At 37.6% G+C, this 22,760-nt stretch overlaps 3 protein-coding genes across 3 annotated transcripts; 1 reads left to right on the forward strand and 2 right to left on the reverse strand.

Annotated features, from left to right (window-relative positions):
- Nucleotides 1–1,105: 1,105 nt before the first annotated feature.
- LOC116567526 (keratin-associated protein 6-1-like) lies at nucleotides 1,106–1,802 on the reverse strand. Its single transcript, XM_032302616.1, has one exon. It carries the CDS (start codon nucleotides 1,762–1,764, stop codon nucleotides 1,396–1,398), a length of 369 nt encoding a protein of 122 aa, XP_032158507.1. The 5' UTR covers nucleotides 1,765–1,802; the 3' UTR covers nucleotides 1,106–1,395.
- Nucleotides 1,803–7,177: 5,375 nt separating this feature from the next.
- Nucleotides 7,178–7,324, forward strand: LOC116567532 (keratin-associated protein 20-2-like). The gene has a single exon (XM_032302627.1). The coding sequence runs from the start codon at nucleotides 7,178–7,180 to the stop codon at nucleotides 7,322–7,324; it is 147 nt and encodes a 48-aa protein (XP_032158518.1).
- Nucleotides 7,325–17,387: 10,063 nt separating this feature from the next.
- LOC116592380 (keratin-associated protein 6-2-like) lies at nucleotides 17,388–22,620 on the reverse strand. Its single transcript, XM_032345614.1, has 2 exons — nucleotides 22,574–22,620; nucleotides 17,388–17,844 (listed from the first exon to the last, which is right to left on the reverse strand). The coding sequence occupies exons 1-2, from the start codon at nucleotides 22,618–22,620 to the stop codon at nucleotides 17,388–17,390; spliced, it is 504 nt and encodes a 167-aa protein (XP_032201505.1).
- Nucleotides 22,621–22,760: the final 140 nt, after the last annotated feature.

A 22,760-nucleotide genomic window follows, 5' to 3' on the forward strand; every position in this document is an offset into this window, starting at 1 on the left:
GTTGGAATGGTATGGAGGGAGTTGGGTGTATTATGCTAAGCAAAATAAGTCAGTCAGAGAAAGACAAAACCTTATAATGTCACTCATACATGGAATTCAAGAAATGAAACAGATGAACAGTGGGGAGGGAAAGTGAGAGGCAAACCGTAAAACATACTCTTGACTACAGAGAATACACTGAGTGTTGCTAGATGGGTTAAACGTGTGAGGGCTATTAAAGAGGGCATTTTCGGTGATGAGCACTGGGTGTTATATGTAAGTGATGAATCACAAAATTCTACTCCTGAAACTAATATTATACTATTTGCTAGCTAACTGGAATTTAAATCAAAACTTGAAACTACCAAAAAAAAAAAAAAAAAAAAAAAAAAGCACGAGGGGTTTTGTGGGGAGAATGATGGCACTGTTTTGTACCTTGATTTTGATGGTTGTACCACAACACTATGCATTTTTCAAAGTCACAGAGATATAACAAAGGGAGTAAATTTTTCTGTCTGTAATTTTAAAAATTTAAAAATAAAACATTAAAAAAAAAGATTCAGGGAGGCATGGAACTTTGCAGATGGTGGTTTGTGAAGGCAAAAGATGTGCAGAATATTTACCATGACCTAAGCAACAATAAATTAATTGACAAATGCTGTACCATTTAGTCTAAAAACTCCCATCAACAGAGACATGATAGAACTGTTAGGGCAACTGAAGTAGAAACAGCAAAAGAAAATATGTCAAAAACAGATAATCGCAACCTTTCTTGGTATCAAGTAAATACAACTTTTTTTTTTTAATAAAATAAAATAAATTCTGGGAAGCCTGGGTGGCTCAGTTGGTTAAGACTCCAGTTGTTTATTTCAGCTCATGTCATGAGCTCAGGGTCCTGGAATAGAGCTGGGAATCTATTCCCTAGTATATATAGTCTAATCTGGGCTCAGCAGGAAATCTACTTGAGGATTCCTTCTCCTTCTGTCCCTCCCCCCAACTATTTTGCTTATAAGCACACACTCTTTCTCTCTCTCTCAAATAAATAAATCTTTAAAATAAGTAAATAAAATAAACTCTATTACTTGTAATAAATAGAAAGGAAACCAAGATTTTTATTTCAGGATAGCCAAATTTATTAAGGAACACTGGGAAACAGAATGATGCATGAAAATTATCAAGGCAGGATCAGTGACTGGTAAAAGTAGGTAAGTGAGTTCACAGGATGAATATTACATTCTGTCTTTTCATGAAGCAAAGGTTGGGAATAAGTAATTATGGGTTTTAGATCCAGACAGGGACCACCCCATTCCACAAATCAGAATTATCTCAACCTCGTGTGGGAACACAGGGCGTGGGATTCAGGGCAGGTAAATCATGATGTTACATGTGTGGGAGAGAAAGTCTCCCAGGGCAACCTCAATAGTAGCAGCCAAAGCCAGAGCGGTAGCCAGAGCCGCAGCCAGAGCCGCAGCCATAGCCATAGCCACAGCCACAGAGGGAGCGAGAGCCATAGCCATAGCCACAGCCGTAGCCACAGCCAGAGCCACAGCCAGAGCCACAGCCCAGTCTGCGGAAGCCACAGCCATAGCTGGAGCCATAGCCACAGCCCAGGCCTCCGTAGCCATAGCCTCCATAGCCACAGCCTCCATAGCCACAGCCTCCGTAGCCACAGCCTCCATAGCCACAGCCTCCATAGCCACAGCCTCCATAGCCACAGCCTCCGTAGCCACAGCCTCCATAGCCACAGCGTCCGTAGCCACAGCCTCCGTAGTAGCTGCCACACATGGTGTTGGTTGTTGAGGTTGTCCTTGAGTAGAGGAGGAGAGAAGTGTCACTTCAGTGTGGACAGTTCCCCTGCAGAGACCTTTTATATACCCTCGATGTGGGTGGGATCCACCACAGGAGTCATGCCACTGGCTAATCTTATGACTAATCTAATTAGTTTGTTGTTTCTTAACCATAAGATAAAGCCTCAGAGGAATTAAAGAAATTTGTTTTATTTGGTGACTCGGGACTCCCCCAAAACAATTCAGTGTCAGTAATGACAGGAGACAGTCATACACCCAAATCCCTGCATTACACCAAATCTCATTTTAATCTCAATAAACATGCATCATTTCAAGAAATGGCATTTGCAGCAGGCCAATTTTGACTTGCTCTTGGCACAAAATAAAACCTATAGTCTTCTCCATGTCTTTCCAAAAACCAATAGCGCACATTTTTGACCAATGAGTATTGCCTCTACTTTGTTTCAAAACACTTTTTCCTCTTCAGTGTTTCAGCTGTCTCCCCACCTTCAAAAGGATGCGTCACAGAAAATCGCAAAGTCAATTCATCTCTGTAATACAATTCAGAAAGAGCCAACTTATTCACATGTCTTGAAGAACTACCCTGAACCAACTGCATTTCTGGTTTTTTTACTTATACAAATTGTTGTTTTTGGTTTTGTTTTTAAAATTTTTATGCCTAATTCTTCTTCAGAACACTAAAAATAGTTTATCCTATGGATTGCAATTTCTGATCAGACCCTACCACCAGAGAGAGTGATAATAATGGATCCAATTTTATTGATATGTCTATCAATTGCCATTTTCAATTGATACCATTTTTAACTTTGAAAATTTAATAATTTTCCCGGTTACATGCTTATGGGCTTTACTGTATCTGAAATGTCAGTGCTTCCCAATTTTTTTTTTTTTTTTTTTGTAATGGCTCACTGGTCAAGAGGGATATCTGTTCACATTTGGGGATATATAATTATCAGCTGATACTCTGACTGATTTTTTTTTAACTTCAGATAGTTATTTTTCCCATGATAAGAAGCAAAGTTCATTTATAAAGGCATACAATGTTAAATAAGTAGTCTATTTTTAATCAGGCACAAAGAACTCTCCTAAATAATCATTGATTTTTTTTTTTTTTTTTTTTTTTGCTTCATTCTTTTCACTGGATGGTAATCCAGGCTACTAGGGGGTACAGAAAAGCCAAGAGAATCTTGTTATCGTCTGAAAACAGATAGATTTTATGTCTTTGGGAAGAGTCAGGAAGAAGGTATGATTATGCATATAAATCCATAATCAATGACCAAGGTGGTTACAATACAATGATGTTCTGTGTTTTAAGACTTTTAGCAAATATCTCTTCATTAACCTTAAAGTATAAGCAAAGAGTGTTAAGGTTGGGTTATCCAATAGTGAAGAGGGTTCAAGATTGGAAACCATTTAAACTTCAGTTTACCTTCCCCTGGAATTCAGTACCCAAGGTCTTTATAATTCATTCTGTTCTTCTGCTTTGATAAGTAATTCAAATTAGTCAAATGAAAATAGCCTCTAAATAGAACAGAGCAACGTTTTTATATGAATAATCAGGTTAAACATGATCACTTATCCATTTATAATGCATTTTAATGTATTTTCTTTTTATTTTTATTGATAAGTATATTTCCACAAACAAGAGACATTATAATGGTTGCAGATCATTTCAGTCCCTCACAGAGATAATAACTATTAGAAAATCTCAACTACATCAGATACTTGTTCCAAATTATCATACTTTAGATTTTGTCAATCACTTATCATTCAAGTGAGAATAATTTTTTAATGAACACTAGTTGAAATAATGTGATTATCATTTTTTTTTAGACTTAAGTCCTATACATTGAATAAATTCATGGACCAGAAAGGTGTATGACTGAAATCTATTAGTTAACAAAATAATTATTTAGCAAGTTTTGCAAATAGTTAAGATGATTATGGAAGGTCCCATCTATCCCATAACTATCAACATCTGGAACCAGAATGGTACATTTATTACAACTGACCGACCTACACTGACATATTATTATCACCCTAAGTCCATAGTTTAAATTAGGGTTCACTCTTGTTATTATACATTCTGTGGTGTTTGACAAATGTGTAATGACATGTAGCCACCATTGTGGTATCATATAGAATAGCCTCATGGCCCTAAAAATCTTCTATACTCTGCCTATGTATATACCATAGCATTCTTTTTTTCTTTTTCTTTTTTTAAGTATTGCTCCCCTAATGCTCTGAAATATGATTAATGCTAACTATCTCTCATGGAAAACAAAGCAAACATTAAACAAATATTTCCCCAAGATAATTCCCTCGAGTTTCCCAAGGTAACTCCTTAATTCACTATTCCTCTTCATAGAAATTTCAAAAGTGTATTTATAAGATTACTACTTCCATTGTCTCATGTTCTGTTCCCTCAAACATTTAGACTGTTGACCCACCACTCCACTAAGGTGCACCTTTCATGTCTTGACAAATCTAAATATGGTTTGTTTCTTTGTATTCATTGCATCAGAGCTCTGAAAATTCAGGTCAGTTGAATTCTTCTTTCTTGACAGATTCTCTCTCTCTGAATGTAATACACTGTACTTGCTTACTTTGTCTCCAACTTCATCTTTCCAGGAATTTTTATATTATCTTCTCCATAATTTGATTCCAATCTCACAGCATTGTTTTTGACTTTCCTATGTTCTTTATCTTCACCCTTTTACAGATGTCTAGTCAACTGTCTATCTGATAATTCAATTGTTATCGTAAATAGTCATCAGAAATGTAATATTACCTACAATCAGTCCATGACCCTCTCATAACACCAAATGTATTCTCTTCCAATATCTCAATCTCATGGCTCAAGAAAAATTAAATTACACCCTTTCGCTAGAACATGACTGCATAAGCTTCCCATTACATTTAGAATATCCAGGAATAAACTATCCTCTTTGACATCATCTCCTACCATTTTCTTTCTCATTTTCCATATTCCAAACACAGTGACTCTTCAGCATCTCAGACCAAGTTATATCTCTCCTTAAGACCTTTGCCACTGTATAGCTGACCCTTTTATCTGGAAATTACAGCAGTGGGAATGGTTGAATCCTTCTCTTTATTCAGGTTTCAGTGAAAGTGCCATATCCTCAAATTCTTTTCTGACCATTCAAATTAAAAATAACTCCCCCAGGGGCACCTTGGTAGCTAAGTTGGTTAAGTGTCTGTCTTCAGCTCGGGTCATGATCTCAGGGTCCTGGGATCCCCCACTCATATGCTTTTTCAGGTCCCCCCCCCCACTCACATGCTTTTTCTCTTTCTCTCTTTCTCTCTCTCTCTCAAATAAATAAATAAATCTTTTTTTAAAACAAAATAATTAAAAATTAAAAATAAATAAACAAAAATTACTCTCCCAAGTAACAAATAAGCTAATTCAACTCTTTGACTTTTATTGTTTTTCAAGTATTATCAGAATTTAATATATTTATTTCAGAGTTTAATTTCTATTGTGTGTCTGTCACACACAAAAAAATAAGTGAAAAAAATTTTAAAGATATCAACAAAGTAGAATAGCTTTCTAAACTAAGATTTCTGGTAGAATACATATTTCCTCTCAATGTCAAAGGCCCATGTAGATAAATGGCACAAACTCACCATAAAAAAAGAAGACAACTCTGCCATTTGCAGAAACATAGATCAGCCTGGAGGGCATTATGCTAAGTGAGATAAGCCAGACAGAGAAAAATAAATACTGTATGGTATCACTCATGTGTGGAAGCTAAAACGAAAACAAAAGGCAATTTCATAGAAACAGACAATAGAATGGCATTGGCTAGGGGCTGCAAAAAGAGGGAAATGGGGTGATTTTCAAGGGGTACAAGTTTTATTTATAAGTTCTGAGGAACTATTGTACAACATGGTGACTATAGTTAATAACAATTGTATGCTTTAAAGTTGTGGAGAGAAGATCTTATACACTCTTACTGTTTTTGAAAACTAATCTCTGTGTTCCAGAGCTGAAATATAACATGAAGACAGAGTTTAGGGATTAAGAGGAACAACAGGGACACCTGGGTGTCTCCATTGGTTAAGCATCTGCTTTTGGCTTAGGTCCTGTTTTCAGGGTCCTGAGATGAACCCCGCCTTGAGCCCCCTGCTCAGCCGGGAATCTGCTCTTCCATCTCCCTCTGCTTGCCCCACTCCTGCCCCATCCACGCTCTCTCTCTCAAGTAAATAAAGAAAATCTTTAAAAAATAAGAACAATAGTTTTATTACTTTGCCAGGCAAAAGAGGCTGTAGCAGACTAATGCCTTCAAAACTGCAGACCCACTGGGGTAACAGGCTGAGGGGTTTTGTAGGAAAACACAGGACCTGGGTGGTGTCCATAGGAATCTGGTAGGTACCGTACCAGCTGTGCACATCATGGCTTCGAGGTGGTTTCCTGACTCCACTGGTGCTGGCCATCTTAGTCACCTTACTAAGTATACATCAGGGTCAGTGAAATGTCAGTATCAACAGGAAGTTTCTGGAACAAAGGAGTCTCAGAAAAACAAGTGAGAGGGAGGGGGAGGCTTCAAGAATAAGGAAAAGAAAAATTTGTTCAGCTTAAAATCAAGCTTTGCTTAAACTACTAGTGTGTCCATTCATCTTTATGTTCCCATAGCAGTGTCATTACCACACACACTTAAAAAGAGTTAACGATGTAAGGGGATGGACGTTCTACTAGCTTTCTTGATCTTTGTAATCATTCCACAATGAGTATGTGCATCAAATCATCATGCTGTACACTTTAAATGTATATCATTATATTTTTCCATTAATATTCAATAAATTTAAAAAAAAAGGAATTTCCTATCATATCTTTAAGAAACCAAATCAGTGATTGCCAGAGGGGAAGTGGGGGAAACGAGTGATGGAAATTAAGGAGCACAGTTGTGATGAGCACCCGGTGATGTATGCAAGAGTCGAATCGCCATATTGTATGCCTAAAACTCATACTACACTGTATGTTAAGTAACTGGAATTTAAATAAAAATTTCAAAAAATTCAAATCAAATCAAAAACAATCATAATAAAAATAACAAATAGAGGTGAGGTTTGCATTGCTCATAAGCACTCCTGGAAGCTGGGCTCTTAAGTAACCAAACACTGTAATTAGGAAATGGGTTTTGTTTTAGTGCCACATGACACTACAGCAACAGAGTCCTGAATACATTGGTTATAAAGAATTCTTCAGATTGTTTTTAAAAAATGTCCCTCTGTTTGGAAATGAGTCTATCCTGCTGGTGGTCTTCCCACATACCACTCAGGTTGTATAAAAGGCCCCATGCAGATTATGAAATTCAAACTCAAGGAACTGATTCTGCTCCTCAACTGAAGCCTGCACTCCTGACACCATGTGCTACGATGGCAACTATTATGGTGGCCTGGGCTATGGCTACAGTGGTCTGGGTCACGGCTATGGCTGCGGCTGGGGTGGCTATGGTTATGCCTGCTACCGTCCGCGCTGCTTCGGAAGATACTGGTGTTCTGGCTTCTACTGAGCTGTTCTAGTTTGCTGATCCCTGGGATAGTTCCTGTTGTTATTTATATAAAGATTCTCTATTAGTACTATTTTCTATTCTAACACTAATATCTAAAATCCTAGACCACCCATGATAAAAGAGTCACCAACTCATGAATTACTTAGAATATCCAATGATTCCGTGGGGTAAAAATATGCATTCCTTTTTGTATGTGTGCACAAATACAATCTTGGGAAAATTCTGATTTTATTAATTATTTGTTTATTTTTCATTAAATTTAAGTTCATTTGCAAGTGTATAGTATTTTTTTACATATATTCATTTACCTTCATCACTTCTGAGTATAAGTATGTGTGTGTGCGTTTGTGTGTGTGTATCTGCATAGCTGCTCTTTTTCTATCTGCTAAAGTCTGCTCTAAAGACATGAACTCATTGGCACTTAAAAGGACAAAGGCATCGTTCTGAGAACTTGAATAGCTTGCAAGAGGAAAGCATGAGCATGACTGAAATGGATGCAGAGCGTTTACTGATGAGGCACCAACAAGTATCTTCTAGAGTTTACTCTTTGTCCCATTCAGGTGCAGGCACAACTCATGTTATGTTCAATCTCTTCTATCACCACTTCTTAAAGACAATAGCTGGTCCTGAAGTCTCAAAAACAAAACCAAATTAAATAGCAGAAAAGATTAGTTGGACAAGCTAATGTCTCTTTTCAGCTACAAATTGGTTTCTAAGCAGTAATTGACATTTTGATCATCTCTGTCCTGTGTTACCCATTCTACATTGCCCTCATAGTTTGTTGCCTCTGCTGCTGGTCTACGTAGCTAAAACTGTATCCCTGAGAAGTCTGAGCCTTCCTCTCAGTTCTTGTGCCTTTATACAACAGTCCTTTGGGAATAGAAGCAACCCCAACAAATCCTATGAATTTCTGACACCTCTCTTCAGACTCCCACTATACAGCAGAACTGTATCTCTTCACAGTAATCAATACTGTAATTAATTTCTCTGCTGATCTACCAGTCTGTGGAGCTCACTTTTATCAGGTAGGCAAAAACGCTATAGCAATTTATTAACTGGGTCCCAGGGAGCGATGGTGAGAGAGAAGTTTTCTTCAATAGGTTTGTTTGTTTGTTTTGTTTTGTTTTTCCTCAGATCTCTATATTCCACATATTAGGGACAGGGTGACATTGGTAAAAAAAGAAAATATATATATATATATATATATATAGTCTACATTGTAGAAACAATACCAGATCTCACAGAGTATAATCCTTTGCTCCTTCATTAGCTGCATTTTAAGAAGCCATTTGAGGGAAATTGGAGGGGGAGATGAACCATGAGAGACTATGGACTCTGAAAAACAACCTGAGGGTTTTGAAGGGGCAGGAGGTGGGAGGTTGGGGGAGCCAGGTGGTGGGTGTTATGGAGGGCACACATTGCATGGAGCACTGGCTGTGGTGCAAAAACAATGAATTCTGTTACGCTGAAAAGAAATTTTTAAAAAAATACAGTTACCCGTTTAAAAAAAAAAAAAAAAAAGAAGAAGCCATTTCAACTGGTTGCTGTGATGTGTGTTAAGATGAACAGATCTCACACATGAAAAAGTGCTCCATATCACTCGGCATCAGGGAAATACAAATCAAAACCACAATGAGATATCACCTCACACCAGTCAGAATGGCTAAAATTAACAAGTCAGGAAATGACAGATGCTGGCGAGGATGCGGAGAAAGGGGAACCCTCCTACACTGTTGGTGGGAATGCAAGCTGGTGCAACCACTCTGGAAAACAACATAGAGGTTCCTCAAAATGTTGAAAATAGAACTGCCCTATGACCCAGCAATTGCACTACTGGGTATTTACCCTAAAGATACAAACGTAGCGATCCAAAGGGGCACGTGCACCTGAATGTTTATAGCAGCAATGTCCACAATAGCCAAACTATGGAAAGAACCTAGATGTCCATCAACAGATGAATGGATCAAGAAGATGTGGTATATATACACAATGGAATACTATGCAGCCATCAAAAGAAATGAAATCTTGCCATTTGCGATGATGTGGATGGAACTAGAGGGTATCATGCTTAGCGAAATAAGTCAGGCGGAGAAAGACAACTATCATATGATCTCCCTGATATGAGGAAGTGGTGATGCAACATGGGGGCTTAAGGGGGTAGAGAAGAATCAATGAAACAAGATGGGATTGGGAGGGAGACAAACCATAAGTGACTCTTAATCTCACAAAACAAACTGAGGGTTGCTGGGGGGAGGGGGTTTGGGAGAAAGGGGGTGGGATTTTGGACATTGGGGAGGGTATGTGCTTTGGTGAGTGCTGTGAAGTGTGTAAACCTGGTGATTCACAGACCTGTACCCCTGGGGATAAAAATATACATTTATAAAAAATAAAAAATTAAAAATTAAAAAAGAACTTCACATTTTTTATATTTATAAATGATATTTTTTAAAAGCTGTCTTAAATGTCCATTATGCAAAATAAAATGTAAAAAGCAAAAAAAAAAAAAAAAGATGAACAGATCTCATAACCATGAGTGCATTATTTCATTTTCTTCTCAGAACAAGATTATTTCATCTTCTTCTCAGTCCAGAGCAATGTTATGTGGAACCCTGTGATGATAAATAAGTCACCACATATCTCAGAGACTGGTAATGGTCATGACCCTGTGGACAGTAAAGGCAAACCCATACCTGAATATCTATCATTCCTATTAAATAGCAACTTCCATCTATATAGAAGGAGTCTGATAAAGTCAATTTGCCATCAAGACCTGGTTGGAATCCTCTAAGTGTGGTGCTCCATTAAGGGCTCAGTGAAATACTCTGGGGCTTGCCGATTAGATATTCCAACTCCAATTCATTTTGTAAAAGGAAACCCATCTGGCACTATAGTAATTCTATTTTTGAGCCCCCTTGAACATGTGCTAGTATTGTAGATAACAGAAGCTGTTAGACATTTCCTAGCTAAGTCACTGTCCTCCTGGTTGTTTAGTACAGTCTTCTCTGATGTAGTTGCCCTATGGTGAAACTGACATCAGACTCAAATATCTATATGATTGTATCCACTCTGATATGTCCATCTAGAAAATTCTTTGTTTAAACCTAGTCTTTCTGACCCCTGACAAACTAGCCAAACTATTAATAACTTTCCAGATGTCTTTGTATCTTCTTACTTCAGACCACATCTCCCTCCACATAAAATTAGTGATTGGGTATACTGCATGAAAGTTCTGCCTACTGGGAATATTTCCCCCCCTACTATTCTTTCTCAGAGCAATTCTTAGGGCAACAAAAGTTCATATTCAGGCGAATTCCAACATATTGAGAAGACCCATCCATGAACCATGCCTGGTATATTCTTGTTCTGCCCTTTAGTCATTGGAACAGCCCCATTGGGCTATAACAGTGAGCTTACCAAAAGGCTTTAGGGCTAGAGGAAGGCTTTGGGCTAGATAAGCTTTTAGAGAGGTAACAAATTCAAATCATTCATGACCTTTGCACCTGCTCCAACTGACTCTGAATCTATATTGTCACTTAACATTAGATTCCTGCTGCTAAGTCTACCAGAATTTACAGCGGGGTGGATCTAAGAGTACCCAGTCATGAAGGTCAGCACGATCGTCATTTGATGTTACATAGTGACAGATGTTCAGTCTCTGCTTGGGTCCATTAGTATGCCAGGAGCTTCTTTTTGAGCTGTGAATATATTCTGCCACAATATGGCTTTGCTCCAGAAACCTAGCAATCTGTGCTGCAACTTGCACATGAAGGTTTGCCAAAAACTGAATTCTCTAGGAGGAACAACAATGAGTCAAATGTGTATATGATGGGTATCACAATTCCTACATCCTTTAAGTCTTTAGGGGTGGAAATAATCTGCTATTCTATGTTGTGATGGTTCATTTTATGTGTTAACTTGACTGGGCTAATGGATGCCCAGATAGCTAGTAAATCATTATTTCTGGATGTGTCTGTGAGATGTTTCTGGATGAGCTGAGCATTTGAGTTCATAAACTAAATAAAGAAGGTCACCCTCACCAATCTGAATGGGCACCTTTCAATCTGTTGAGGACATAAATAGAACCAAAAAATAGCAGAAAAGGGGCAATTTTTTTTTTCTTCCTGAATCAGTACACCCCTTTTCTGACCCCAGACATTGGTGCTACTGGTTCTCAAGGCCTCCAGACTCAGACTAAATTATACCACTGGCTTTCTTGGTTTTCCAGCTTGTAGATGGAAGACTGTAGGACATTTCAACCTCCATAATTGTTTGAGACAATTCCTATAAAAATGCTCCTTTCTCTATTTCTAAATATTTCTTCAAGGTCTTCCATTTGAACATTTCTACAGTTTTTTACTGGTGAGGGAACCTTGTAAAGATTTAATTAGCTTCTATGTATACTTATACTATTTATGCCCACAAGACAGCAGAAATTACTACACACTGGGCTTATGGGGCCATTAATCCCATTTTGAGACATATTTGGGCCAAAACTCTGACTGACATTTAGTCTTTGTGGGTCTTCGACCTAATAAGAGATAATTCCTGTATTCAGGGTCTCTATACAAACATGAGCTCAGATCCTATGACAATAGCACTCTAAAAATTTAGATATTCTCTTTTCCTAGTATTTAGCTACTCTGATAAATTATTAAAGTCCCTCAAAAAGAGATTGGAAAGATATCCCTTTAGAAAGAAATTAGTTGGATAGGTAGATGATAGATGGGTCAATGGACAGATAGATAGATATGTCCTGTAACACTGTAGCACACTTTCTCAGTGGAGCCCAAATTCAGGAGGGAGAACTGTAGGTGATGGAAGGAATCATCATATATTGAGAACAGTGGCAAATATATAACATATAAGGAGGGGAAGGCATAGAATTTCTGATAATTATTTCCAAACTTCATTCTTACAACCTGCAATGCCTTTACTCAAGAAGTGGCACAGTGAGGTATTCCTAGAACACCCATAATGGGATGTTAAAAATTGCTATTTCATTTTTCCTGGGCTGGCATAACCTTTCCAGAAAATCTGAGACTGCTAACTCCTTTATTTATTCAATATCTGATATTTGTTCTGCTGTTGACAAAAAGCAACCTTGACTGATTCAACATTGCTATAAAGTGTATATACTAAATATGCAATCAAAAAAGAATATAGCATTTATATTGACTTTAGGATCAAAAATATGATCATAAATAACTTCAATTCACCAAGTTCTAAATATCTTCGGAAAAGAAAGGACTATGATAATAATGCTGTAAAATATCTGTAATGCTGCAAGAAACTAATAGAAGTTACTGTAAATATGCAAGTATTGTCATCTATTTGCAAGAATGTTGAGAGTATTTCTTCATGCTATTTGGCAAGACTGAATGAGAGGAAAAAGTAAATAGATTAAAGTTCTATATATTAGGAAGGAAGAGAAAAACCCACCTAGGGAGAAAATAGAAAGAATCTGAAGTAGAACATCACCAGCGTCTAGCATAGATCAGTAACACAGCCTCACAATAAACATAGCAATAGAATATACAGTGTTAGAAATGATTACCTCCACTTGCCTGCAGCATAAGGTCTTCCTTAAAGGTAAAAGATATAGCTGGGGTGCCGGGGCAGCTCTGTTGGTTAGGAATCTGACCTTGATTTGGGATCAGGTCATGATTACAGGGTCCTGGGATCGAGTCCCGCATCGGGCTCTCTGCTCAGCAGGGAGCCTGCTTCCTCCTCTCTCTCTCTCTCTCTCTCTCTCTCTCTCTGCCTGCCTCTCTTCCTACTTGTGATGTCTCTCTGTCAAATAAATAAATAAAATCTTTAAAAAAAAAAAAAAGGTAATAGATATCGCTGGGGTGCCTGGGCAGCTCTGTTGGTTAGGAATCTGACCTTGATTTGGGGTCAGGTCATGATTACAGGGTCATGGGATCAAGCCCCTCTTTGGGCTCCATGTTGAGCCAGCTTGAGAGTCTCTCTTTCTCCCTCTTTACTTCTCCCCATGCTCTTTCTCACTCTCTCTCTAAAATAAATAAATCTTTTTTTTAAAAAAAAAGAGAATAGTAAGTATTGTAAATAAGCTAAATAAAATAAAAAATCTAAACATCTTCCTTTATAGTTGTCTGTGTATGAAAGATTTGCATATGAACACACATAAATTCTGATGGAACATGTACTAAGCCTAAGTACTGGGTATGTAGATTATTATTCTAAAGGATAAAACCATTTGGGGGAAAAAAAAACATGTTATCAAAAATCAAAGAATTTATCTAAGGTTTCAGAATGAGCTCATCCATCAAAATAGCACTATTGCAAAAGAAGGGAGAACACTTTAACAGATTTTTTAAAATTCTAAAATTCATAATGTTTAAGAGAGATGGGATGGATAATGCTATTACAACCATACAAGCAAATAGCAAATCTAAAAAGGAGAAATATATATATGTCATGAGAAATGTGCAGCCTGTACTGAAGATAGAAAATCTAACACAAGCGGAGATAGGGAAAGGGACTGACAGGCTTCCCTCAAATTTGGAGCAAAAGCACTTAGGCCAAGACAACAATTATGCCAAGTAGAGAAAGTCATGTACACCAAAGATTCTAGATGTCTCACAAAGGAGCATTGGAATTTCACAATTTAACTGCCAGGTAGAAAGTAAAGGATGAAGGAAGAAAGTCATGGGGAAAAGGAGTTAAAAATAAACTTGATCATCAATATATTAATTTTATATTAGTCAATAATAAATGGTACTAGTAACTAAATTTATACCAGGAGATTCTTTTGCATTTAGTGGGGGGAATAAAGTCCTTGTAATTATCTAGGCAGGAAAAACCAACAATGTTTTATATTCACATGCACAGAGACAACAAAGAGGTAATTATGAGACATCTCTTTGCCACATTAAAACTGCCAGAGAGAAAATTAACTCATTCCTCTTTTATTCAGCTATAAAACAGGGTAATTTTAATACATTGTAAAGTTGTTCTGGGGCTTATGTAGGATAATGTGCATAAAGGACTTGGCAAGTGATTGTCCTATGATAAACAGCCAAAAAATGTTACTTATTATTATTTAGATTATAAATACATATTATTACACAGAGCTTTGGAATATGAATTACATAAGCAGCATAGAACAAGTATGACAAAAAAAATAACTCTTTAATATGCAAAGAATCAGAAAATAAACCATGAATGAAATAGTAAAAAGTTACATTTACTTGATATGAACATTCTCAGAGCTGAACATTCTCAGCCTTCTCAAGAAGGCTGGTTCTATTATTATACCTAACATTTTTATAAGAACACCAATTTCCAAGAGAGTCCACAATTTGTCAAATGTCATGAGCCAGTAAAAGGCAGACCTGTTTTAAGATTTAGGGTGGTAATTTAGGAAGTATTTTGTGTTTGATATTGGATAGGGTGAACACAATGATGTTGAGGTAGAGGTTTGTCACTGTAAAAAAGAGAGACACAAATAAGGAATAGGGTAGAGTGTAAAAGATGTCCATGTATTTCAATTGCAATTAGAGATCTACATAATTTGAAGACTTTAAGAAGTGGACCATCCAATATGAGTACAAAAAATGGATGTTTATTTGGGGATGATAATGATAACATTTAATGTCAATTTCAATGTGGTAGAGCTGCTAAGAATATTAATCAATTCTGGGTGACATTAAAGGATATATTGGGGGGAAATCATGGAAAACCATAACCAAAAAGAGTCTTGGCTTGTGACCCTACATCTAAGGCATCACTTGTGTCCAACTGTTATGACTTACCAAGCAAGCCAAAATAGTTGTAAAACCCACTATTTCTTTAGATGTGCAAGCATAGATCATCTAACGTCTATTTAATATTAAAGAAAAATTCTAAGCTTCAAATAAAGTAAAGAGGAAAGACAAGTCCTCCCGCAGGTGTACATGGAGGAAAATATGCTCTCTTTGGGGGTTTGATATTTCTAGGGATCTTAATTCCTTCTCAAAAGGTGAACAATTTTGAAACTGAACCTGACAACCTGCCCTGTGAATTGGGGACTATCCATCACCTTAAATACAACACTTGGACTCATTCATGTCCAAGATCGAAAAAAATCACATTTCGAGAAAAAAATAATTGATAAGTTTACAGGCATGAATCTCACACATACATGTGCACGTGCACACACGGTCACCAGTGGAAAAAGCAAGCAACTGCAGCTACAACTGTGAAACCACACGCTGGACAGGGAAGAAATGATTCAGGACAAACAAGTATGGAGGATGCCACCAAACAGCTTTAAACATAAACAAGTAATGGGTGTTAGAGTTGGCGTCATCTTTTAAAAATCATTTATTAAATCATAGCAAGACTTGTTAGGTGGAAAGAGGTTGGGTGTGGTTTGATCCACTTTACCTCATGAGCCGAACAAACGTAAGAAACACTTCTTGCTTACATATGCCCAAACCAAAGGTGAGAAAACCAGAATCATGCATCAACACTCCTATCTGTTGTTTTTTTCTTTCAAGATTTTATTTAGGGGAACCTGGGTGGCTCAGTAGGTTAAACATCTGCTTTTGGCTCAGGTAGTGCACTATCCCAGGGTCCTGGGCGGAATTTCACATCAGGTTCCCTGCTCGGCAGGGAGTCTGCTTTTCCCTCTCCCTCTTCCCAACTCATGCTCTCCTTCTCTCTCTCTTTCAAATGAATAAATAGAATATTTGAAAAAAATGATTTTATTTTTTAAACATGATTTTATTTTGTTTTATTTTTAAGATTTTATTTATTTATTTGACAGACAGAGAAACAGGCAGAGAGAGAGGAGGAAGCAGGCTCCCAGCTGAGCAGAGAGCCTGATGCAGGGCTCCATCCCAGGACCCTGGGAGCACGACCTGAGCCGAAGACAGAGGCTTTAACCCACTGAGCCACCCAGGCGCCCCTGAAAACTGATTTTATTTAGATTCAAATTACTTAATATATAGTGTAGCATTAGCTTCAGGGGTAGAATTTAATGATTCATCATTTGCATATAACACCCTGAGCTCATCACCAGTGCCCTCCTTAATGCCCATCACCCATTTAATCTATCAGATCCCACTCACCTTCCCTCCAGCAACCGCCAGTTTATTTCCTATAGTAAAGAGTCTTTTATGGTTTGCCTGCCTCCCTGTTTTTATCTTGTTTTATTTTTCCTTCCAACACTCATATCTTATAAGAAATTTCAATAGATAGAGATTGTGATGCAAAAGCACTTGGAATATATAGTGTTTCCAGGCAATGCTTAACTAAATTGGCAAATACTATCTCGTTTATCTTAACAATAACCCAACATCACACATTATTACAGCTTAAACAGAGTAGAAAATGATAGCTGCAAAGATGGGTACTTTCTTGATGCCACAAATCAAGGATTTGGTGGAGCAACTGAATTAGAAATATAATAAAAAGGGGCATCTGGGTGGCTCAGTGGGTTAAGCCTCTGCCTTCAGCTCAGGTTATGATCTCAGGGTCCTGGGATTGAGCCCACATTAGGCTCTCTGCTCAGCGGAGAGCCTGCTTCCCCCTACCTCTCTGCCTACTTGTGATATCTCTCTCTCTCTGTCAAATAAATAAATAAAATCTTACCAAAAAAAAAAAGAAATATAAAAATAAGATAACCCCTAAAGAAGGCAATTGTTTCCTTTTATACAAATAATTTTTTAAAAGCTTAAAGCCTAGCTATGAATATTAAATGAAAAGCGAACCAATATTTTTATGTCAGATTGAAGAAGTTTATTAGAGAAATGGAGAAAAATAATCTGTATGAAAATCAAAAAGCAGGATCCATGACAACATCACCCAGATGAGACACCTGACAGGAGCTCACAGGATAATTTTCACATTCTTGTATTTTTCACGAGTTATAACGAGGAAAGGAAGGAAAATATAGTTCAGACGAAGAAAGCACCAGAGTTCAAGTCTTCAGAAAAAGTCATGTCTAACAACAGTGATACAGGATAATCAGCCCCCAACCATGAGGCTCAGAAAGTGTCAGAACTGGTGAATCCCATGTCCAGGTGTGGAAGGTGAGAGTCTCCCACGGCGACCTCAGTTAGTAGCAGCCAAAGCCAGAGCTGCATCCAGAGCCACATCCGTAGCCACAGAGGGAGCGGGAGCCATAGCCGTAGCCACAGCCAGAGCCACAGCCATAGCCACAGCCACAGAGGGAGCGGGACCCATAGCCGTAGCCACAGCCAGAGCCACAGCCATAGCCACAGCCACAGAGGGAGCGGGACCCATAGCCGTAGCCACAGCCAGAGCCACAGCCATAGCCACAGCCCAGTCTGCGGAAGCCACAGCCATAGCTGGAGCCATAGCCACAGCCCAAGCCTCCGTAGCCATAGCCTCCATAGCCACAGCCTCCATAGCCACAGCCTCCGTAGCCATAGCCTCCGTAGCCACAGCCTCCATAGCCACAGCGTCCGTAGCCACAGCCTCCATAGTAGCTGCCACACATTGTGTTGGTTGTTGAGGTTGTTGTTGGGTAGATGAAGAGAGGAGAAGTGTTACTTCACTGTGGTATGGACATTTCTCTCTGCAGAGATCTTTTATATGCTCCCAGAGTGGGTGTCACCATAACATGTGTCATGTCATTGGCTAATTTCACAATTAATTGCATTAGTTTGTTGTTCCTCAACCATAAGATAAAGCTTCAGAGGTATTAAGGTGATTTACTTTGTTTGGACTTTTTATCCAGTTTAGGGTTTGAATGAGGGGATATACTCATACACTCTACACAGTCCTGCCCCAAATTAGACCTTCATTTTAACTACCTATAATCATCCTTATTTCAAAAAAGAATTCATTTGTGAGGGTCTTGGTCCCCAAATAATAATATTATTGCATAGCATTTCACAAAGAATAACATTTCTTTCTATTCGTGAGTTTTTCTTCTCTCTTGATCCAAATAATTAATTTCTTCAAGGAATTAATTCCTTTTTCTCTATTGAAAGCATAATGTATCTTTCATGCTCATGATGTTGATAATAATTTAACTCACTAAAATCAAGGGAAACAGGCCTAAACAAAGTATCTTCTACTTTCCTGTTTATACGAATGAGTTTTATTCTCACTTATGTCCAACTTCTACTGAAGGACAAGCGAATACAAGTTATTCTGTGGAATCCATTTTTATATTTTTTTGTCCTAATTGTATATGCAGTGATTAGTCAATATTCGAAGTAACTACCTAATGAGCTTATCATCACATATTTTTGTTAACAATAAGAGAACTATTTTATTTCCCTAAACGTCAAATCTGTATGCTTTGTGACCCGACAAGCTCTCTTGCATAACCCTTGAATTACTCCAATCAGTGTGATAGCTCACCCAACAGGATAGCCCAAGAAAAGCAGGAGTAGTTTTATGTTACAGTTTAAAAATAGACTTCTGTGTCTTTAAGAAAATGCATGTGGGAAGACAGCATTATCTATACAGCCACACAGATTTCTGATATTTAATTACAGTTCTCAGGCAAGATATCTTTTTATGTATTTCTTCAAGTAACCTTAGCAGGGTTTATAGAATGGAATTGATGCTGGTTTATATCCCAGGGAAGATGGGTTAAGAAGTTAGACACCCTCTGCATTTTAATCTACTCTCTCTGGAGATGTTCAGAATAAGGACACAGGTTTTTCAAACAATGCAATTCATCTTACATGGTAACTATTTCAAATAAGTCAAAAGAAAATAGCATCTTAATGAAACAGAAGAGAATTTCATTTAATGGTTCCATCAACACATTCTCCTACTCAGTGGTCATATGTCTTTGAATGTGCTTTCCATGTGTGTTTCATGGTAGATGTGTTTTGTAAAGTACCACACTATTGCAAAAATTTAGTCACTACCTGTTGGATCGAGATATTAAAGAGAGAGGACATCCTCACCATGATTTGACGTCATGTTCAAATTTTCCATACAGAAAAATCACAATAGACTCAATTCTCACAGTTCAGAGCCTAGTAAACAAGAAGTTTTTAGCCAACACTAGTTGAAATAGCATGATTTTTATTCTTCTTCACCAATATTTATTTTCTTAGATCATTGCCTAAATTTGGTAAACCTGAATTATATCAGGTAATTAAAAGAACTATAATTAATCTGGGGTTTTCTGTATTTTATTTAAAAGAATATCTAATACATTGTATTTTGTGCAAATGATGTCTCTAATAACGTTTGTTAGAGTTTTTTTCTCCCTAGATTCTTTTTTTTTTAATTAATTTTTTATTTTTTATAAACATATATTTTTATCCCCAGGGGTACAGGTCTGTGAATCACCAGGTTTACACACTTCACAGCACTCACCAAAGCACATACCCTCCCCAATGTCCATAATCCCACCCCCTAGATTCTTAATTAATCTGTTTCTTCTGAAGAATTAAGTTGTTCTCCTTGATCATAAAATGAGAGCTTCGCACGGCATGCCATTCTTTTTTCCCCTATCTTTTCTGGTAGGTGTGCTGTTCTAAGTATACTCAATTCTCAAATATATTCCATAACCAAAAATTAAACAAGTTTTCTTTCATTCTTCACACTCTTCAGCATAATCGCCATTTCTGTATTCTGCTTCACAACAGAACTTCACAAGTGTATTTCCACAGCAGTATTCTAAGAATCCTTTATCTCTCTGTTCCTGTGTTTTGGTCTTTCATCTACACTACTCTCCTGAGACCCTTCTGACAGAGATCATCAGGACCTCACTCCCACCAAATCTAGAGGTCAAGTATATTAGTCAGCCTCTCAGCAGCATTCAGATTCACCGGCTTCTCTCTCATTCCTGAAAATCTCTCCAACTTTTACCTTCATCCTTCCATGCACCGTTGGTTGAATTCCAACCTCAGTGGCTTCTCCTTCTAAGTGTCCTTTCTCTTTTCTCCTCAGATTTTACCCTCAACTGTGAGAATGCCTCACCAGCTGTTTACCCCACTTATGGTCTCTAGTCTCCACCTGGACTCCTGTTAGATGAATCACTTTGGATACATTCTCCTCTCCAGTTTCAATTTATATTTCCAATCTTATTATATATATGATATATATCTCATATATAATATTTCATATACTTCCAATCTTAATATATAAATGTTATATATATGTATATCTCCATAGATTAATCAAATTTAACAAAACAAAATTAAGTTGATGTTTCTTTATATTACTCAAACTTTTTCCTTTTTTTCTTCTAGGTCTCAAAGCATGCCTGGCACAGATCAGATCATGACCCTCCCTGACTGTAATCCTTCAATGTCTGCCCACATTAGGATGGGGGTATGTACCAGACATGCAATTAAATTTGAATTTCAGTATTTGTTTGCTGCATCTGGCAACCCGAAGCTTAGAAAACACAGCTGATATGACCCTGCATGTCACAGCCCTGACTACATCTATGAGCTCATCTGGTAACCCTGTTCCTCTACATTACAATATATAGATCACAGTGGCTTCTCAGCTCTTCAGATGGGCCTGCTTGTTTCTGACTGAAAGGCTCTGCCTTGAGCTCCTGAAGTAATAGCGAGAATGGCTCATCCTTCTCTCTTTGTTCTCTCAGTGAGGCTTTCCCTGATCACTCAGTCTGAACTAATCCTTCACCAATAACTCTCCAAGTTTTCCTTTGCTCATTGTGATTTATTATTGACACAGACCCATTGCAATTAGAAATTATCTAATTCACTCAATCTTTCTCTGTCTTGAATTTTCCTTTCCCTGCTGAATCTAGAACTTAAGCTCCATCACAATAGTGTCCTTGTCTGTCCTACCCATTGCTCTGTCCCAGTGCTCATAAAAGTGCCTGGTATTGGGGTGCCTGGGTAGCTCAGTTTGGTAGTCATCCAACTCTTGATTTCTGCTCAGGTCAGAGTCTCAGGTCAGGGTCATTGTATCAAGCCCCTCATGAGGCACCACACTCCACGTGGAGCCTACTTGAGATGCTCACTCTTCTTCTCCCTCTACCCCTCCCCCCATATGTTTTCTCTATCTCTTTCTCTCTCAAATAAATAAATAAAACTTAAAATAAAAATGTAGTGCTTAGTATATAATTGGTTCTCAATAAAGTTTGATAAGTGAATTAGAAAATGATCAAATCAATGAAATGAAAGAGTATTTTTATATTTTCTTTAAACATCATATTTTTAATAACTTTAGACCTATAGAAAGTTCCAAAATAGTACAGAAAACTTTTATATACACTTAATGTTCCCTAATGTTAATATCTTTCATAACCATAGTATATTTATCAAGTCAAAGAAATTACCTTTATATGATATTCTTAACTATAGATTTTATTTCATCATTTTTTCCATTCATGTCTTTTTTCTGTTCCATAATCCAATTCACACTGCATTTAGTTGTAAGACCTTTTTAGTCTCTGTCTTTCCTTGGCCTTCGTGGCCTTAACAATTCAAAAGGGTTGTGTGTTTTGTAGAATATTCCCCAGTTTGAGTATGTCTGAAGTTTTATCACATCTAGATTGAGGTTTTACATTTGGAGCAAGAATACCAAAAGAGATGTGTCTTTTTCAGTGCAACATATCCAGTGGAACATGACGTCAATAAATCATTTGAGAGTTTCTGGAATCCATTAAAACTCAAATTTCTAGTGAAGTAAGTCCCTCCTTTTCTATATATTTAGGGTTAATGGGGCCAAACTTCAAGGTCTCTGCCATGGTTTGGGGGTCATTTATAAAATTATGGACACATGTAAATGTGAAGTATAAACCAAAGTTAATAACATTGCTCCCCAAAAAAAGATAAAACACGTGATCATTCAGTGTTTACAGGTGAATCCTGGCACCATATCTCCTGTCCCACATTCTTTACATCTTTCTCTTTCCTTTGAAACTGCCCTTTTGTCCTCAAGGCAGCAAATATGCAGGTGCAAGAAGAATAGTATTAAATAAAACTAGAATTTCCAACAGGTAGAATTTGCATGAGTTACATGATGTTATGGTAGCAGTAACACAGTCTAAATTTGGAATCTGGAATAAACAAGTCACCAAAGTAGAAGAATCTCTCATCAAAGGCACATGATTTCATTACAGGCCTCCTGACACATACCAAAGTTGTCTTGGATATATTAGTTATGAGAAATTCTTGAGATGGTTTTAATGCCAATTAGCTTGAAAGATGAATCCAGCAGTGCCTGTGGTTTGCCCCACATTCCACTCAGTTGGTTTATAAGGTCCTGTGTAGATTATAAACTTTAAACTTTAGAAACTGACTCTGTTCTTCTGAGCCTTCTTCTCACCCATGAGCTTCTATGGCAACTACTATGGTGGCCTGAGGTATGGCCATAGAAGCCTGAGATGTGGCTATGGTGGCTATGGATATACCTCTTACCATCCATGCTGGCATGGAAGATTCTGGTCTTCTGGTTTCTTCTAAGAAATTCTAGATTGTTGATCTCTTTAGATCATTATCCTGTGAGACACCAT

Source organism: Mustela erminea, chromosome 1, assembly GCF_009829155.1.
Source record: "Mustela erminea isolate mMusErm1 chromosome 1, mMusErm1.Pri, whole genome shotgun sequence".
NCBI lineage: Eukaryota > Metazoa > Chordata > Mammalia > Carnivora > Mustelidae > Mustela > Mustela erminea.